Source organism: Mauremys mutica, chromosome 24 (assembly GCF_020497125.1).
Source record: "Mauremys mutica isolate MM-2020 ecotype Southern chromosome 24, ASM2049712v1, whole genome shotgun sequence".
NCBI classification, from domain to species: Eukaryota; Metazoa; Chordata; order Testudines; family Geoemydidae; genus Mauremys; species Mauremys mutica.
In genome coordinates, this window is record NC_059095.1 from 12027076 (window position 1) to 12044451 (window position 17376).

Genomic DNA, 17376 nt, shown 5'->3' on the forward strand with positions numbered 1-17376 from the left:
GGCAAAGGGGGATGTAGGTATCATGGGATGGAGATTCAGACCGGGACTGAGTTCCTAGCTGTGCCACCAACTTTCCTATGTGACCTTAGGCAAGTCACTTTCCCTGCCTTGGCTCAGTTTCCCATCTGTCCAGTGAAGATGATAATGCTTCCCCTCCGCTCGGTGGGGACAGCTCCTCTGCAGTTTGGGATATTACAGCGGGTAGGGCCCTGTAAGTACTTAGATGCTGGTTTGAAACGTTTCTCCCACCCTTCCCATCTCTGTGTGTCTGTGACTGTCTGGAGCAGGGCTCTGGAATTGTTTCTAGGCTACTGTAAGGGTCCGGTGTGGGGGCTCGGCCCTCTCAGGAGCGGCCGGGAGCCAGGCCGCCTCACTACGCGGCCTAAATCAGTCGTTCAGTCTCTGAAGGTCCAAGCCCTAGGTCAGGGCGGGAAACAAACAATAGTCTAAGGGCTCAGACCCCCAGGCAGGGGCTGAGCAAAAGACACAGTCAGTGAAGCCCAAGCCCTCAGTCAGGGCGGGGCAACTACTAGTAGTTCAAGGGGCTCAGACCCTCAGGCAGGAGCTGAGCAAAATAAACCGTGATTTAAGCCCAAGCCCTCAGTCAGGGTGGGGCAGCAAACAGTAGTTCAAGGGGCTCAGGTCCTTGAAGCAGGAGCTGAGCTACACCAATAGTTCAGGGCTCAGGTCCTTGAGGCAGGAGCTGAGCAAACAGCAATAGTTCAGGGCTCAGGTCCTTGAGGCAGGAGCTGAGCAAACAGCAATAGTTCAGGGCTCAGGTCCTTGAGGCAGGAGCTGAGCAAACAGCAATAGTTCAGACTTCTGGGTCTGAGCGTTGGTGTGAGGGGGAGACTGCCACCCGGGAGTGGGGTGGCAGGGGGGACACAGGACCACCCACTCCACTGTGTCCCAGCCCGGGGCCCTAACAGCGGCAGTTAGTCTGCTGCTGTGTCGGTGGGGTCCTGACCGCAACACACCGACATTGGCTCAAAGTCTGCTGTAGCCAGACTGGGGTCAGCTACCCCCGGGCTACTTTCCATTTCCCCCTCCACGGGTACCTGCTCAGTACTGGTGTCCAGCGCTGGGTCCCACACCATGGGCTCCTCGCCGTGCTGAGAGCCGGCTAGCTCGGGCTGCTCCTCAGGACTCCGGTCGGGGTTACGCTCAGGCAGCTCCTCGGGGTACTGGGCTCGGGGAAGGCTCGGCCCGTCCACCTCGGGGTACTGGGCTCGGGGAAGGCTCGGCCAGCCTTCTTCAGGGTACCGGGCTCAGGGAAGGCTCGGTCCAGCAGGAGCTCAGTCAGGAGCGTCTGTCCTCTCCGGCCGCCGGGCTGCAACTGAGCGCTGGGCCGGGGCTTTTATACTTCCTGTCCCGCCCCTTGACTTCTGGGGGGGCGGGGACAGGCGGCAGTGGCTCCGCCCACTGTGGCGGCTGTTCTGGCTTCTCCCTCTCAGGAGCGGCTGGGAGCCAGGCCGCCTCACTACAGCTACATTTTACATTTTTCTGCCTTTTTTTTTTTAATTACGAAGTTACATTAAAAATTGAGTTCTTTGCTTTTGCACTCCTCCCCTCCCCTCCCCTCAAAAAAAGTACAACCTGTAATGCTAGCCTGGGGCTCTCCCACACCAGCTCTAGGGCAGCTGATCACATCAGGCCCCATATGCTGAGCTAGAACTCGCCATCACACTGGTCATGATGTTTCAGCTGTGGTGAAATGCAGCTCTCTCTAACATACCTGTGTCAGCGATGCCCATCCTTTGCAAAACTCACATTGGCAACTGTCTGGCAACAGGGACCAGTGTTGGCCTGGTGGATGGGGGGAGGGGAGTGTAGAGGGGATAGATCTTGATTTTAGTAAGGCTTCTGACACTGTTCCACATGGCATTCTCATAAATAAAACAGGGAAAAGTGATCCAGATGAGATTCCTATAATGTGGGTACACAACGCGGGTTGAAAGACTCTACTCAAAGATCACAGGGGTAGCCGTGTTAGTCTGGCTCTGTAAAAGCGGCAAAGAGTCCTGCGGCACCTTAAAGACTAGCAGACGTATTGGAGCATGAGCTTTCGGGGGTGAATCCCCACTTGGTCAGATGCATGTCAATGAGTAGTTATCAATGGTTTGCTGTCAAGCTGGGAGCATGTATTTAGTGGGGTCCCACAGGACCAGTCCTGCATCTAGTACTTGTCAATATTTTCATCGCTGATCTGGATAATGGAGGGGAGGGTAAACTTATAACATCTGCAGGTGACACCAAGCTGGGAGGGGCTGCAAACACTTCTGGGGGGGGGGAGGATTAGAATTCAAAATGAACTTGACAAATTGGAGACTTGGTCTGAAATCAACAAGATGAAATTCAGTAAAGACAAGTGCAAAGTACTACACCGAGGAAGGAAAAGCAAAACGGAGAATAACTGGCTAGGTGGTAGTACTGGTGAAAAGGCTCTGGGGGTTATCGTGGAGCACAGTTGGAGTGTGACTCGACAATGTGATGCAGTTGTGAAAAAGGCAACTATTCTGGAGTTTATAACAGAAGTGTTGTATGTAAGACACGTGAGGAAATTGTCCCACTCTCCTTGGCAATGGTGAGGCAATGGTGGAGTACGGTGTCCAATTCTGGCTGCCAGACTCCAGGAAGGATGTGGACAAATTGGAAATAGTCCAGAGGAGAGCAACAAAAATGATCAAAGGTTTAGAAACCCTGATCTCTGAGACAAGGCTAAAAAAAGGGCATATTTAGTCTTGAGAAAAAAAGATAGAGGGGGGAACCTGATCACTGTCTTCAGATGTGTTCAGGGGTGTTAGCAAGAGGACTGTGATCAGCTGTTCTCCACGTTCACTGGCGGGGAGACAAACAGGAATGGGTTTAATGTGCACCAAAGGAGGGTCGTTAAACTCTGGAACAGGCTTCCAAGGGAGGTTGTGGAATCCCTCATTGGAGGTTTTTAACAATAGATTGGAGAGACAACTGTCAGGGATGGTCTCGGTTTACTTGGTCTTGCCTCAGTGCAGGAGGCTGGACTTGACGACTTTCTTGAGGTCCTTTCCAGCCCTACGTTCTATGATTCTGTGTTGCGTATGTCACACAACTCAACACCCCGAGTAAGTCACCAGTAGGGGTGATTGAATCTGAGTGAGCCTCTCCGGCCTGAGCTGAAGGTCCTAGCTCTGTTAGCCAACTCTGCAGCAGGCTTATTGCCCCTTACATATGGCCCAGCTACCATCCGAGGAGTGGACAGAGCACCACCCTGAGTGGGTTACACATGCACATTTACCAATGTGCTTTGTCCACAGTCTAAATACATCCAGTAGTTTTATTTGGTGGGACTTGTAGCTTCCTTGGTTGATGACTAGAAATTATTTAATTTAGATTCACTAGCAGTAAAAACCTGCCCTTGGTTGGCTGTGTCACATGATGGAGAGCAATAGAATCATAGAAGATTAGGATTGGAAGAGACCTCAGGAGGTAATCTAGTCCAACCCCCTGCTCAAACCAGGACCAAACCCAGCTAATCATCCCAGCCAGGGCTTTGTCAAGCCGGGCCTTAAAAATCTCTAGGGATGGAGAGTCCACCACCTCCCTAGGTAACCCATTCCAGTGCTTCACCACCCTCCTATGAAATAGTGTTTCCTAATATCCAACCTAGACCTCCCCCACTGCAACTTGAGACCATTGCTCCTTGTTCTGTCATCTGCCACCACTGAGAACAGCCTAGCTCCATCTTCTTTGGAACCCCCTTCAGGTAGTTGAAGGCTGCTATCAAATCCCCCCTCACTCTTCTCTTCTGCAGACCAAATAATCCCAGTTTCCTCAGCCTCTACTCATAAGTCATGTGCCCCAGGCTCCTGATAATTTTCGTTGCCCTCCGCTGGACTCTCTTCAATTTGTCCACATCCTTTCTGTAGTGGGAGGACCAAAACTGTGCACAATACTCCAGGTGTGGCCGCACCAGTGCCAAACAGAGGGGAGTAATCACTTCCCTCGATCTGCTGGCAATGCTCCTACTGATGCAGCCCAATATGCCATTGGCCTTCTTGGCAATGAGGGCACACTGCTGACTCATATCCAGCTTCTCATGCACTGTAATCCCCAGGTCCTTTTCTGCAGAACTGCTGCTTAGCCAGTCGGTCCCCAGCCTGTAGCAGTGCATAGGATTCTTCCTTCCAAAGTGCAGGACTCTGCACTTGTCCTTGTTGAACCTCATCAGATTTCTTTTGGTCCAATCCTCCAATTTGTCTAGGTCACTCTGGACCCTATCCCTACCCTCCAGCGTATCTACCTCTCCCCCCAGCTTTAGTGTCGTCTGCGAACTTGCTGAGGGTGCAATTCATCCCATTATCCAGATCATTAATAAAGATATTGGACAAAACTGGCCCACGACCAACTTCTGGGACCAGGGCCGGCTCCAGGCACCAGCCCAGCCAGCAGCTGCTTGGGGCGGCCAATGGTGAGGGGCAGCATGTCCCGGTCTTTGGCAGCAATTTTGTGGCGGGTCCCTCACTCCCTCTCGGAGCGAAGGACCAGCTGCCAAATTGCTGCTGAAGGCTGAAGCGGTGGCAATAGAGCTGCAGATTGTGAACACAGCTTTTTTTTTCTTCTTTTTTTCCTTTTGCTGTTGGGGCATCAAAAACCCTGGAGCTGGCCCTGTCTGGGACACTCCACTTGATACTGGCTGCCAACGAGACATCGAGCCGTTGATCACTAATGATGAGCCAGACAATCCAGCCAGCTTTCTATCCACCTCATAGTCCATTCATCCAATCCATACTTCTTTAACTTGCTGGCAAGAATACTGTGGGAGACCGTATCAAAAGATTTGCTAAAGTCAAGATATATCACATCCACCGCTTTCCCCTCATCCACAGAGCCAGTTATCTCATCATAGAAGGCAATCAGGTTGGTCAGGCATGACTTGCCCTTGGTGAATCCATGTTGATTGTTCCTGATCACCTTCCTCTCCTCCAAGTGCTTCAAAATGGATTCCTTGAGGACCTGCTACATGATTTTGCTGGGGACTGAGGTGAGGTCTGCAGTTCCCTGGATTCTCCTTCTTCCCTTTTTTAAAGATAGGCACTACATTTGCCTTTTTCCAATTGTCCGGGACCTCCCCCGATCACCATGAGTTTTCAAAGATAATGGCCAATGGCTCTGCAATCACACCAGCCAACTCCCTCAGCACCCTTGGATGCAGTGCATCTGGGCCCATGGACTCGTGCATGTCCAGCTTTTCTAAATAGTCCTTAACCTAGAGGTAGGCAAACTATGGACTGCGGGCTGGATCCGGCCTGTGAGATGTTTTAAGCCAGCCTGCGAGCTCCTGCTGGGGAGCAAGGTCTGGGGCCTGCCCTGCTCTGGCGTTGCATTGAGCTCTTCAGCTTTTTCCACATCTTCTGTCACTAGGCTGCCTCCCTCATTCAGTAAGTGTCCCACACTTTCCCTGGCCACCTTCTTGTTGCTACCATACCTGTAGAAACCCTTCTTGTTACCCTTCACATCCCTTGCTAGCTGCAACTCCAATTGTGCTTTGGCCTTCCTGATTACACCCCTGCATGCTCAAGCAATATTTTTATACTCCTCCCTAGTCATCTGTCCAAATTTCCACTTCTTGTAAGCTTCCTTTGTGTGTTTAAGCTCACCGAAGATTTCTCTGTTAAGCCAAGCTGGTCGCCTGCCATATTTGCTATTCTTTCTGCACTTCAGTATGGTTTGTTCCTGCATCCTCAATAAGGCTTCTTTAAAATACAGCCAGTTCTCCTGGATGCCCTTCCTCCTCATATTAGCCTCTCAGGAGATCCTGCCCATCAGTTCCCTGACGGAGTCAAAGTCTGGTTTTCTGAAATCCAGGGTTTGTATTCTGCTGCTCTCCTTTCTTCCTTGTGTCAGGATCCTGAACTCAACCACCTCATGTCCCTGCTGCCCAGGTTGCCACCCACTTCTACTTCCCCTACCAAGCAGCAGGTCAAGAGAAGCACAGGGGGAGGGATAGCTCAGTGGTTTGAGCATTGGCCTGCTAAACCCAGGGTTGTGAGTTCAATCCTTGAGGGGGCCACTTAGGGATCTGGGGCAAAAATTGGTCCTACTAGTGAAGGCAGGGGGCTGGACTCAATGACCTTTCAAGGTCCCTTCCAGTTCTAGGAGATTGGTATATCTCCAATTATTATCTTTATTATTACGGCCCCTAGTTGGTTCTTCCAGCACTTGCACCAGGAAGTTGTCCCCAACACACTCCAAAAACTTCCTGGATTGTCTGTGTACTCCTGTATTGCTCTCCCAGCAGATGTCAGAGTGATTGAAGTCCTCCATGAGAACCAGGACCTGTGATCTGGAAACTTCTGTTAGTTGTCCAAAGAAAGCCTCGTCCACCTCATCCTCCTGGTCTGATGGTCTACAGCAGATGCCCACCACGACATCACCCTTGTTGCTCTCGCCTCTAAACTTAACCCAAAGACTCTCAACAGGCTTTTCTCGTTTCATACTGGAGCTCTGAGTAATCATACTGTTCTCTTACATACAGTGCAACTTCTCCACCTCCCCCCCTCCACTGTCCTTCTTGAACAGTTTATACCCATCCATGACAGTGCTCCAGACATGTGAGTTACCCCACCAAGTCTGTTATTCCAATCACAATATAGTTCCTTGACTGTGCCAGGACTTCCAATTCTTCCTGCTTGTTTCCCAGGCTTCTTGCGTTCATGTACAAGCACCTAAGATAACTAGCCAATTGCCCTACTTTCTCAGTATGAATCAGGTGGCCTCCCCTGTTGCACTCTCCTCGTTGTGCTTCCTCCCGGTATCCCACTTCACCACTTATCTCAGGGCTTAGGTCTCCATCCCCCGGCAAACCTAGTTTAAAGCCCTCCTCACTAGGTTAGCAAGCCTGCCTACAAAGATGCTCTTCCCTCTCTATATTGTGCTTTTGGTTGCTAAACTCCCCATGCCCATCCCTAGTGTGTGGGACAATCAGTGCTGCCCACTCTGGTAAATATATTGGGTGGGTGATTTTGGCCCCTGCTGCAGGAGCTCTCACCCCCACATCTGCCCAGTAATTAATTCTGTCCCCAACCTTCAAGTCAACCCTGTTCACCCCCCCCTCCCAATTCCAACGTGAGTCACACATCAGTTCAGCCCCCAGCCTCAGCTCTGCTCCTCCTAGGACACTTCACCCCCTGCTCTCCCAGGCCTGGGGGGCTGCAGTGGCATCCCCTCCTCCCCTTCCAGGCTGGTGGGGCAGCTCCAGGGTCTTTTCACTCTCTTCGGCCCCTTTCCAGGCCAGGTGCTGAATGGCCTGCGGGAGCAGGGAGCCAGCCTGACCCCACTGCTCACAGGAGGGAGGGGGCTCTTGAGGGGGAGGGGGAAGGGACCCCCCAGCTGCTTCCTGCAGAAGCTGGGGATGATTTTTCTGCCCCAGGGGGCGGGGAGTGGGAGCAGGCAGCCCAGTCAAGGGCCCAAATTCGCGAGCAGGCTGGAGCGTCCTGCACTGGCAGGAGACTGGTGACTGGGGGGGGAGAGTAGATGTCAAAGGGGGGGTCGGGGAGCCGCGGCCGTTGTTTGGCAAAGGGGGATGGGAGGATAAATGGGAGCTCGCGGGTGACTGGAATTTGCCATCATAATTAATTATTTAGATGCCTATTTCTGATCAGGCGGCGTCAAGGGCAGCCCTGCCCGGGGTGGGTGCAAGGGCGGGTGGGGTCCTTTACGGCTCTACGGCGCAGCCCCCCCCCGTGGCCGCGGTCTGCTACGTTCAGGCAGCCGCTAGGGCAGGCAGGGCGGGTCCTGCGTGGGGCCGCGTCGCGGGCGCATGCGTAGCCGGGGTGACTTTGAGGCCGCTGGCCGAGGCTGGGCGGGGAGCAGGATGCTGACCAGGCTCATGGGGCCCCGCTACGCCCAGCTGCTGCGGAACTGGTGAGGCGCCCGGGGGACCCCCGCCCGAGGGGTCCCGCTGGGACGAGCCCGTCACTTCCCTTGGGCCCTGCCGGGAGGGGTCAGGAGCTGCCACGCTGCTGCTGGGGGCGGGGACTCATCCCCATCATGGGGTCTCTCCCCAGCCCCCCCCAGGTCCCTCTCCATCCCCTGGAGGACCCCCCCCTTCTCGTGGCTGTGGGGTGGCGGGGCTGGGGTCCAGTTCGCTTTGGGCCGCTAGCGGGGGATGGGGCAGAGCGAGGGTCCGGCTGTGACCAGCCCGCGCTCGCCTCCCTCTCTTCAGTTCGCTTCTCGGGGCAGAAAGTGAAGGTAAAATGTGTGAGGGAGGAAAGACGAGAAGCGGTTAGACCCAGTCTGGTTATTGGGCTGTGACCTTGGGAGAGGTAGAGAGAAAAAAAAATCTAAATTTGATATGCTTAAAAAAAAAGTACCTGGGATGCTGCGTTTCCCATAGAAGACAGGAAGAGCTTATAACTGGGATAGGGTAATTACTCTAAAACTCTGCCACCTTGGTGTCCGTTGGCAAAGATTTATTGGCAGATTGTGTAGCCTGCTCATTTAAAGTACTTGATATACCTGATGCTGTTTCTTAATTTAGCTTCTAGAACAGGGGTGGGCAATAATTTTCGCAGGGGGGCCACTCCACAAATTTTGGTAAGTTGTCACGGGCCGCACATTTCTACCATATTAATGGAGGGGGTCTGGGCTATGGGAGGGAGTTTGGTGCAGGAGGGGGCTCTGGGCTGGGGCATGGGATTGGGGTGTGAGGTGCAGGCTCTGGCCGGGAGGCGCTTACCACAGACAGCACCCGGCTGCTGCTGGCATGTCTCTGTGCCTCTTGGCAGGGGGGGCAGTGGGTCTCCATGTGCTGCCTGCACCCGCAAGCACCATCCCTGCAGTTCCCATTGGTTTCCAGTGCTGGGGGTGGGGGCAGCGTGCAGAGATTGCCCCCCCCCTGCCATGTGGAGCATGTAGAGACAGGCCAGCAGCAGCTGGCCATTTCCGGAGCGATGTGAGGCCATGGCAGGCAGGCAGACTGCCTGAGCGGCCTCTGCACCATTGGACTTTTAGTGGCCCAGAGGTTGTGAGGGGGTGACCAAAGAGCTGGCGGGCTGGACAGATATGTTAGACGGGCCAGTTCTGGCCCACCCCTGTTCTAGAATATGGGCAGAGCTGCTAATTTGAAGTGAGGGGGAAATTACAGGCAATTTTGCTATTGTCAGTGTCCTGTGGTGAAACAACTCTACTTCCTTTAGTTCAGTTAGTATAAGTCCAGGTTCCAGTTCTAAATATGCTACCCAGCTAACATTGAGTGAGCCAAACTGTGTGTTAAATAGGCTAAAAACATAGTTTCCTAACCCTAGCTTTTTCTCTGCCTAAGGTACAACACATTTCAAACAGAAATTATTTTGAGGAAGTTCTGTGTTATGCAGGAGGCTAGACTAGATGATCACGGTAGTATTATCTAGCCTTAGAATCTAACCACGTTGAAATATAATTTGGCCCAGGCTGTTTTCTGGCTTGATCATCTCTAGCGAGATGCAGGGATTTCGATATTCCTGTACAGTGTTGCCAACCCAAACCCTGCAGTGATGGGCTAGTGCATGAGAACCAGAAACTGACTACAAATAAGCATGACAAGGTGGGTGAGGTAATATCTTTTATTGGACCAACTTCTGTTGGGGTGAGAGACAACCTTGTCTGTCTAACATTCTGGGACCGACATGACTACAACAATGCTGCATACAGATAAGCATGGGCCAGCAGAAATACTCCAAGCTGAGTGGACTGTAAATAGTGGGGCGAAAAAAAGCAGAAATGATACACAGATAAGAGCACTATTTCTAATTTTCTAGCATCATGTTAAGCGTAACCCTGAGGGAGAATCGTAGGGTTAGAAGGGACCACAAGGGTTATCTAGTCTACCTGCATCTTGGCAGGGGTAGACTTGGGTCTAACTGTGTGTCTTTCTCTTCAAGGTAGCAGCTAAGATTCCTTCTTGAGTAAACAGCCTTGGCAGGTGCTTATTGCTAAAGTAGCTGACAAACATTTAGATATGTAGAATAGGCGTGGTTGTGTCTGTGTTCTACAGGACCCCTACATTGACCACATGGGGCACCGTAGGCGCTGTGGGATTGGTGTGGGCGACGGACTGGAGACTGATCCTTGACTATGTTCCCTACATTAATGGCAAGTTTAAGAAAGATGATTAAACTGCTGCTCTTCCCTCTAATGGTAAGTTTTTTGTCCTGTACTTATCAGAAATAACATACATACATTTTGTGCTTACATGCCATTTGATGTGACCTCCAATATAGAATCCCACAATTGGAAACTAAATATTCTGTCCAAAAGCTCGTCCCCAAAGAGAACTGTTGCACTTTATCATGTAATTGTCTTTCTGGTACTGAAAAGTAAGAAATGGCATCATGACAATCTTGATAAGAACTTGCCCAGCTCAGAGATGCTATCAGTGACCCTTAGTAGAAACTAGCCAGTTTCATTTTAGATTACGTTATTTTAAGTTGCATTATTTTTCAGAGTGAGCCAGTGTGGTCTAGTGGATTTTTATCAGCGTAAGTGTTCCCAGCTGTAAAATAGAGAATACATATCTCACAAGGGAGTTGGCAGGATTAATTAACACTTTATAGCTTCAAAGTGCTATACAACTTCTACAGAGGAGCTCGTAGTAATCACAAGTCTTTTTGTAACGTGCTATTCTGAGAAATATGTGCATTGCATGTTCTGAGCTGATGTGTATTTAACGTCCTCGCTCTATCTATCTCTTTCAGTTCCTATGGTGCTGAATGGAGTAGCTTGAGAGTTTTAGAATTTAGGAAAGAGATAGAAACAAATTACCTTCAATTCTATAAATAAATTAATTCAGGACAGTATTAGCCAAATGCCTTTTGGGGGAAAAAAACGGAACAGTTGTTCCATATTGCAACAAATTAGAGGGCACTACATCAATTTGTGGATATCAAAGCTAGGATTCAGGATCTGGTTAGAGACTGAGGTTTAGAATACACATACCTAGTAAGAAGAATGTGTTGGTAAGTACATTCCTATTGTATCAACTCATGGGATTAAAATAATCTCTCTCAAAGTACAATTTCTGTGTTGTTGTAGGGCTTCTTTTAATGGACCCATTTGCCTCTAGTCTTGGCTAGAAGTCCTTAAAGGTGTAACCAGCTTCCTGGACAGGGACAACATGGATGCTTTTTTTCCACTAACATACTAAGAGATGGAAAAGAAACATGCTTCACTTAAGCTTTTACAGCATATTGACTATTCTTGGTCATTGACTGACACGCCATAAATCTAAAGCAGTGTTTCTCAACTGATGGGTCACAAAAGGCACACAAGGGGGTTGTGAGACATTGAAAATTTTCTTGTAATCTAAAGCAAAGGTAATCTCTCTCCCTGCACACACTTTCATAGCGAGCATTTGTCAACCTTTTGGAACACATGCAAATTATGTAGGTTTAATGTTACAATATTTACTCTTTTTTTTTATAGTAAAGGTATTGTGAACATTTCTCTTGGAATAAACAATCACCAACCTGAAAAGGTTGAGAAACAGTGGTCTGGGTCATGGTATTTATTTCAATGTGTATTCAACAGTGGTTCTGCATCATGGTATTTATTTCAATGTGTATTATTATGGTGCTTGATCCTATGGCCTCTTGAGAGAATCTCCTTTTATTAAAAGCTATTGATTGTGAGGGGATTTGAGAGTCTGAAAACAGAACACATCATTAGAAACTAGAAAAAATTGCCTTTTTTCTTTAAAAGGAAAATCTTATTCTTTGTCAGAGGTATTTGTAAGAGAGTGTGGTTCATTTTTGTGCATTCCCCTATATCAAAACATTTAACAAAAGTGCAAGTTCCATTAGCAGCTTCATGGAATAAAAGACACCACTCCATAATGGGGGCTAGAGTGTTAATGTGGGATTAATTTATTTATGAAAGTTGATAAATTGCTCTAGGAAACTTAGTGCATTAACATTCACAGTCACTTGCTATGCTAATTGTTAATCAGTTAATGGAAATGCTCTGAAGTTGGGCTGCAGAACCTAAATTATGTAATAAGCCTTTACTCCACTTAAAGGGGTGTTGGGCAGTAAATACGTGGAAGTGGGTGAATGTGAATTATGGTTTCAGGAACATGTTAAATAATGGCATTTACATGGGTCATATTCAACTCATTATACTTGTTGCATTTAGAAACAGAAGAGGTGATCTACAGTTGTAAGAACAGGGAGAACTTGGTTGTGAATCTGAAAGTGGAAGGCAATTTGGGTGAAAGTGATCATGAAATTACAGGATTTCATGATTCTACTGAAAGGAATGAGCAAGAGCAGCAGTATAAGGACAGTGGACTTAAAAAAACCAGACTTTAACAAACACAGAGAACTGGTAGGTAAGATCCTATGGGGAGCAAATGTAAAGGATAAAGGAGTTCAGGAGAGCTGGCAGTCTCTAGGACATGCTATTAAGTGCACAACTCAAAACCACAGCGATGCGAAGGAAAGATAAGAATAGTAAGAGGCCAGTATGACTCCATCAGGAGTGCCTTAATGACCTGAAAATCAAAAAGGAATCCTACAAAAGGTGGAAACACTGACAAATTGCTAAGAAGGACTATAAAAGAATAGCACAAGCATGTAAGGGCAAAATGAGTTAGACCTAGCAAGGGACATAAAAGGCATTAAGAAAAGGTAATTTAAATACATTAAGAGCAAGAGAATGATGAAGGAAAGTATAGGCCCTCTACTTAGCAGGGAATGAGAAGCTAATAACTGATGACATCAAGAAGGCCGAGGTGTTTAATGCCTATTTTGTTTCAGCCTTCACTAAAAAGGTTAATAGTGACCAGATACTCAACAATAAGAGGAAAGAACACAAACCAAAATAGAGAAAGAAAGGTTAAAGAATATTTAGATAAGTTAGATGTATTCAGGTCAGCAGGGCCTGATGAAATTCATCCTAGGGTACTTAAGGAAGTAACTTGAAGCAATCTCAGAACTATTGGCAATTATCTTTGAGAACTCATGGTGGATAGGTGAGTTCCAGAGGACTGGAGAAGGGCAAACATTGTTCCTATCTTCTTAAAAGGGGAAACAAAGAGGGCCTTAGGAATTATAGAACAGTCAGGCTAACATTAATAAGTGGAAAGATATTGGAACAAATTATTAAACAATCCAATTTATAAGCACCTAGATGATAGGGTTATAGGGAATAGCCAACATGGATTTGTCAGGAATAAATCATGCCAAACACCCTTATTTCCTTCTTTGGAGGACTAGCCTGTTAGATGGGAGAAGCCATAGACAGGATATGTCTTGATTTTTAGTAAGGCTTTTGACACAGTCCCGCATGACATTCTCATAAGCAAGCAAGCAAGCTGGGGAAGTGTGGTCTAGATGAGGTTACAATAAGATGGGTGCACAACTGGTTGAAAGACCATGCTCAAAGAATGGTGATCAGTGATTTGCTATCAAACAGGGCGGACATACATAGTGTGGTCCCGCAGTGGTCAGTCCGGGTCCGGTACTAGTCAATATTCTCATTAATGAGTTGGATAATGGAGTGGAGAGTGTGGTTATAACATTTGCAAGTGACATCAAGCTTGGAGGGGTTGCTAGTATTTTGGAGGATAGGATTAGAATTCAGAAGAACCTTGATAAATTGGAGTATTGGTCTGAAATCAGCAAGATGAAATTCAATAAAGATAAGTGCAAAGGTATTAAGGAATGAAAAATCAAATGCACAAAATTGGGAATAACTGGCTTGGTGGTAGTACTGCTGAAAAGAATCTTGGCTCACAAATCAAATGAGTCAACAATGTGATGCAATTGTGAAAAAGGCTACTATGATTCTGGGGTGTAGTAACAGCAGTGTTGTATGTAAGACAAAGAAGGTAATTGTCCTGCTCTGCTCAGCACTGGTGAGGCCTCAGCTGGCGTACTGTGTCCAGTTCTGGGTGACACACTTTAGGAAAGATGTGGACAAACTGGAAAGAGTCCAGATATAATAAAAAGTTTGAAAAGCAGACTTATGGGGATAAGTTTTAGAAAACTGGGCATGTTTAGTCTTGAGGAAAGAAGTCTTAAGGGGGCCCTGGTAACTTATTTTCAAATATGTTAAGGGCTGTTATATAGAGGACTGTGATCATTTGTTCTGGCTGCTGAAGGTAAGGCAAGAAGTAATGGGTTTAATCTGCAGTGAGGGAGACTTAGGTTAGATATTAGGGAAAATCTTTCTATTTATAAGGGTAGTTAAGTTATGGAATAGGCTTCCAAGGGAAGTTGTGGAATCCCTACAGTGGAGATTTTCAAGAACAGGTTCGGTCTGTCAGGGATGGTCTACGTTTACTTGTTCCTGTCTCAGTATGGGGTAGGACTTGATGAGTTTTTGAGGTCCCTTCCAGCCCTTTCTAGGATTCTGATATCAAAGCAAACAGGGCACCTATCTGGTTCCATATTGTCATTAAACAGACTTTTAAAATAGCAACCTAGCTGTACTTCTCGTTTCCCTTACTTGTCCGTATGTCACTAGAAACTCCTTGTGCATGGATCTCTGAACTTTCAGATCTTACAGTCCTTTGCACTGGCTGCCATGACACTTTGCAGGAAGCATTGCTTATTAACTGTTTGTTTTTATTGTAGGAAGTGTTTATGGGCTGGACTGGGTGTATTGGATCCATTCTTCCTCTCGAAGACCCTAGTCTGATGTGAATTTGAACTGCTCATTGTGGACTTCAGGAGAGGCTGTGATGTTACTTTATCTTCTACTGAACAGTTATGAACAATCAAATTTAATTTAACATACTGGTTGCACAAATGTGTGAACTTGCTTCTGGGTCACTTTCACAAGCGGTATCGTTCTGATGGGCTGAATTCATAAAACAGATGTACAAAATAAATCATAAACTGAATAACTTTTGTGATAAATGTTTACCTTTCCTCTTGGAAGCTATTCTAAAGAATGAGATCTCCTTTGGGCTGCATATTACCAGCCTCTGGTAGCTCACTTGGGTGTATATTAAACTTATTGAATTCGTGAGTCATAAATTTATGAGAAATGGCTCTGGTCCTCAAACCATTATTGCAGTAACCTGGAACCAATACCTGTGGACTCCTCTAATGGTTAACTTTCTGTAACTGATGCTGTAAAGTAGCATGATAACAGTTGATTCCACTGATTTAGTGTAGATAACTTAAACTTCACTGTCTTACTGGCTATTTCAATACAACTAAATTGATTTAGTCTACTTTACCTTGTGAAAAATAAATTTGAGGGAACAGTGTAATACCAGAACACTTATTAGATGGAAATGGATTGAGCCGTTAAGGGGAGATGGAGTTAAGATTTGTGGTGGCCCAGTCCTTTGTGCTCTCAAGTAAAACAGCAGAAGCTTCAAACTTGGCAAGAATATAATCTTAACTGCTCAAGACTAAAAATATATCCTCTTCCATTACCATTTATGAAGACTTATTCTTGCATATATACACAGCAGCACTGTTTTTCTTTCAGTGTTTTAATCTTTAATTCTACCCTTCAGAATCTTGCATATGGCAAATTACTTAAATGGAGTCTTTACTAAACAATTTTGAAGATATATTCGTATTTAGATGCTGTGGAGGTGTTTAGTTCAGGGCTGAAGGATTTAAATTGCAAGTCTGGTTCCGAACTTCAGGCTGCAAAGAGTGACCAGCACCTGAGCAATTTAATTTAAATGGATCCGTGGGGTGGGGGGGAAACAAAATTAAATGTCAAACGTCCAGTAATGCAATATTAAGGCTAAGAAATTAAATATGCTGAACCTGACTTCCTGAAGCAGTGTTAACTCAACATAGTTATAGCCATATAATGCAGATTATAATCCTTACACAATCATTATAAGGTCTCTAACCACAGTAACCTCCATGGAAACTTAGCCAATGTGCCTGAAAACTACCACGTATCTTGTCAAGGTAGAGGTTTTTCTCGCTGATTTCTACAAAAGAACCACTCCAGTTTTAAAAGTTTCTTAGTATTTGTCCTTAAACATCAAAAGTGGTTTGATTTACAGACTCCATGCATGTTTGCCTGATTTGCCTGATCCAAGAGTGTCATGCAGAAGCATAGAGAATGATGAGCTAATTTTGATGGTCCGGGGGAGGAATAACACATCTGAGGAGAAGTGTGTGTGTGTGTGTGTGTGTGTGTGTGTGTGTGTGTGGGGTGCAGCAGAGCTTGAGAGCTCTAGACTAAGGCCATGAGGGAGCTGCTGTGGCTTGGGTTCCTTGGAACTACTGCTGTTGATTCCTTACATTGCTGTTTGCAACAGCAGCTTTAAGTACCACCACCCCATTTGAGTCCAGAAAACTCTCCAAAGGTCTGCATTCCATGCTTAGCATGCTCTTCTGTTGTCAAAACTGCTGCTTTTTCCAGTACCATGTCTTTTGTGCAATCAGAGCAGTGAACTTCTCTCTGCTCCATTTTACCTGTTTTTACATGTTTAATTGCATATCTAGGGTGGGTATTCTTATAAATATTACTGCTGATATCTGATAGGACTAGGTTCACTGGGGGATGGGGACCTAAACCCAGAGGTAAGTGGGATGCAGGGAGGAAACACAAGGAGGAGAGTACAAGACGGGAAGCCTCCTGATTCATACTGAGAAAGCAGGGCAATTGGCTAGTTATCTTAGGTGCATGTACACAAACACAAGAAGCCTGGGAAACAACCGGGAAGAATTGGAAGTCCTGGCACAATCAAGGAACTATGATGTGAGTGGAATAACAAAAACTTGGTGGGGCAGTTCACATGATTGGAGCACTGTCATGGATGGTTATAAACTTCAGGAAGGACAGGTATGGGAGGAAAGGTTGAAGAGTTGCTCTGTAGGTAAGAGAACAGTATGATTGCTCAGAGCTTCAGTATGAAACTGGATAAAAGCCCGTTGAGAGTCTTAGGATTAAGTTTACAGGTGAGAGCAACAAGGGTAATGCCATGGTGTGCGTGTGGTATAGGCCACCAGATCAGAAGGATGAGGTAGACAATGCTTTCTTTGGCCAACTAACTGAAGTTTCCAGATCAGACTCTGGTTCTCATAGAATCATAGAAATCATAGAATATCAGGGTTGGAAGGGACCTCAGGAGGTCATCTAGTCCAACCCCCTGCTCAAAGCAGGATCAATCTGACAGATTTTCACCCCAGATTCCTAAATGGTCCCCTGAAGGATTGAACTCACAACCTTGGCTTTAGCAGATGAGATCTACTAATTCTAAAATCTTGAAGGAGGATATGGTGACCAGACACAATCAGTTCAATTCACTAACTACAAATAAGACTTCCTTAGCTTTAAATACAAACCATGTTTTGTTAAATTTCTGATGTACCAGCACATTTAAAGTAGTTTTATTTAGTAAAGTTAAAATTCTATTTTGTGCATTTTAATTAAATT

The 17376-nt window shown here is 46.7% G+C and overlaps 1 protein-coding gene across 1 annotated transcript; it reads left to right on the forward strand.

Moving 5' to 3' along the window:
* The first annotated feature begins 7741 nt into the window (after nucleotides 1–7741).
* Nucleotides 7742–14860, forward strand: LOC123356117 (cytochrome b-c1 complex subunit 10). The gene is made up of 3 exons (XM_044999094.1): nucleotides 7742–7902; nucleotides 10013–10155; nucleotides 14592–14860. The coding sequence occupies exons 1-2, from the start codon at nucleotides 7799–7801 to the stop codon at nucleotides 10131–10133; spliced, it is 225 nt and encodes a 74-aa protein (XP_044855029.1). The 5' UTR covers nucleotides 7742–7798; the 3' UTR covers nucleotides 10134–10155; nucleotides 14592–14860.
* The last annotated feature ends 2516 nt before the right edge of the window (nucleotides 14861–17376 follow it).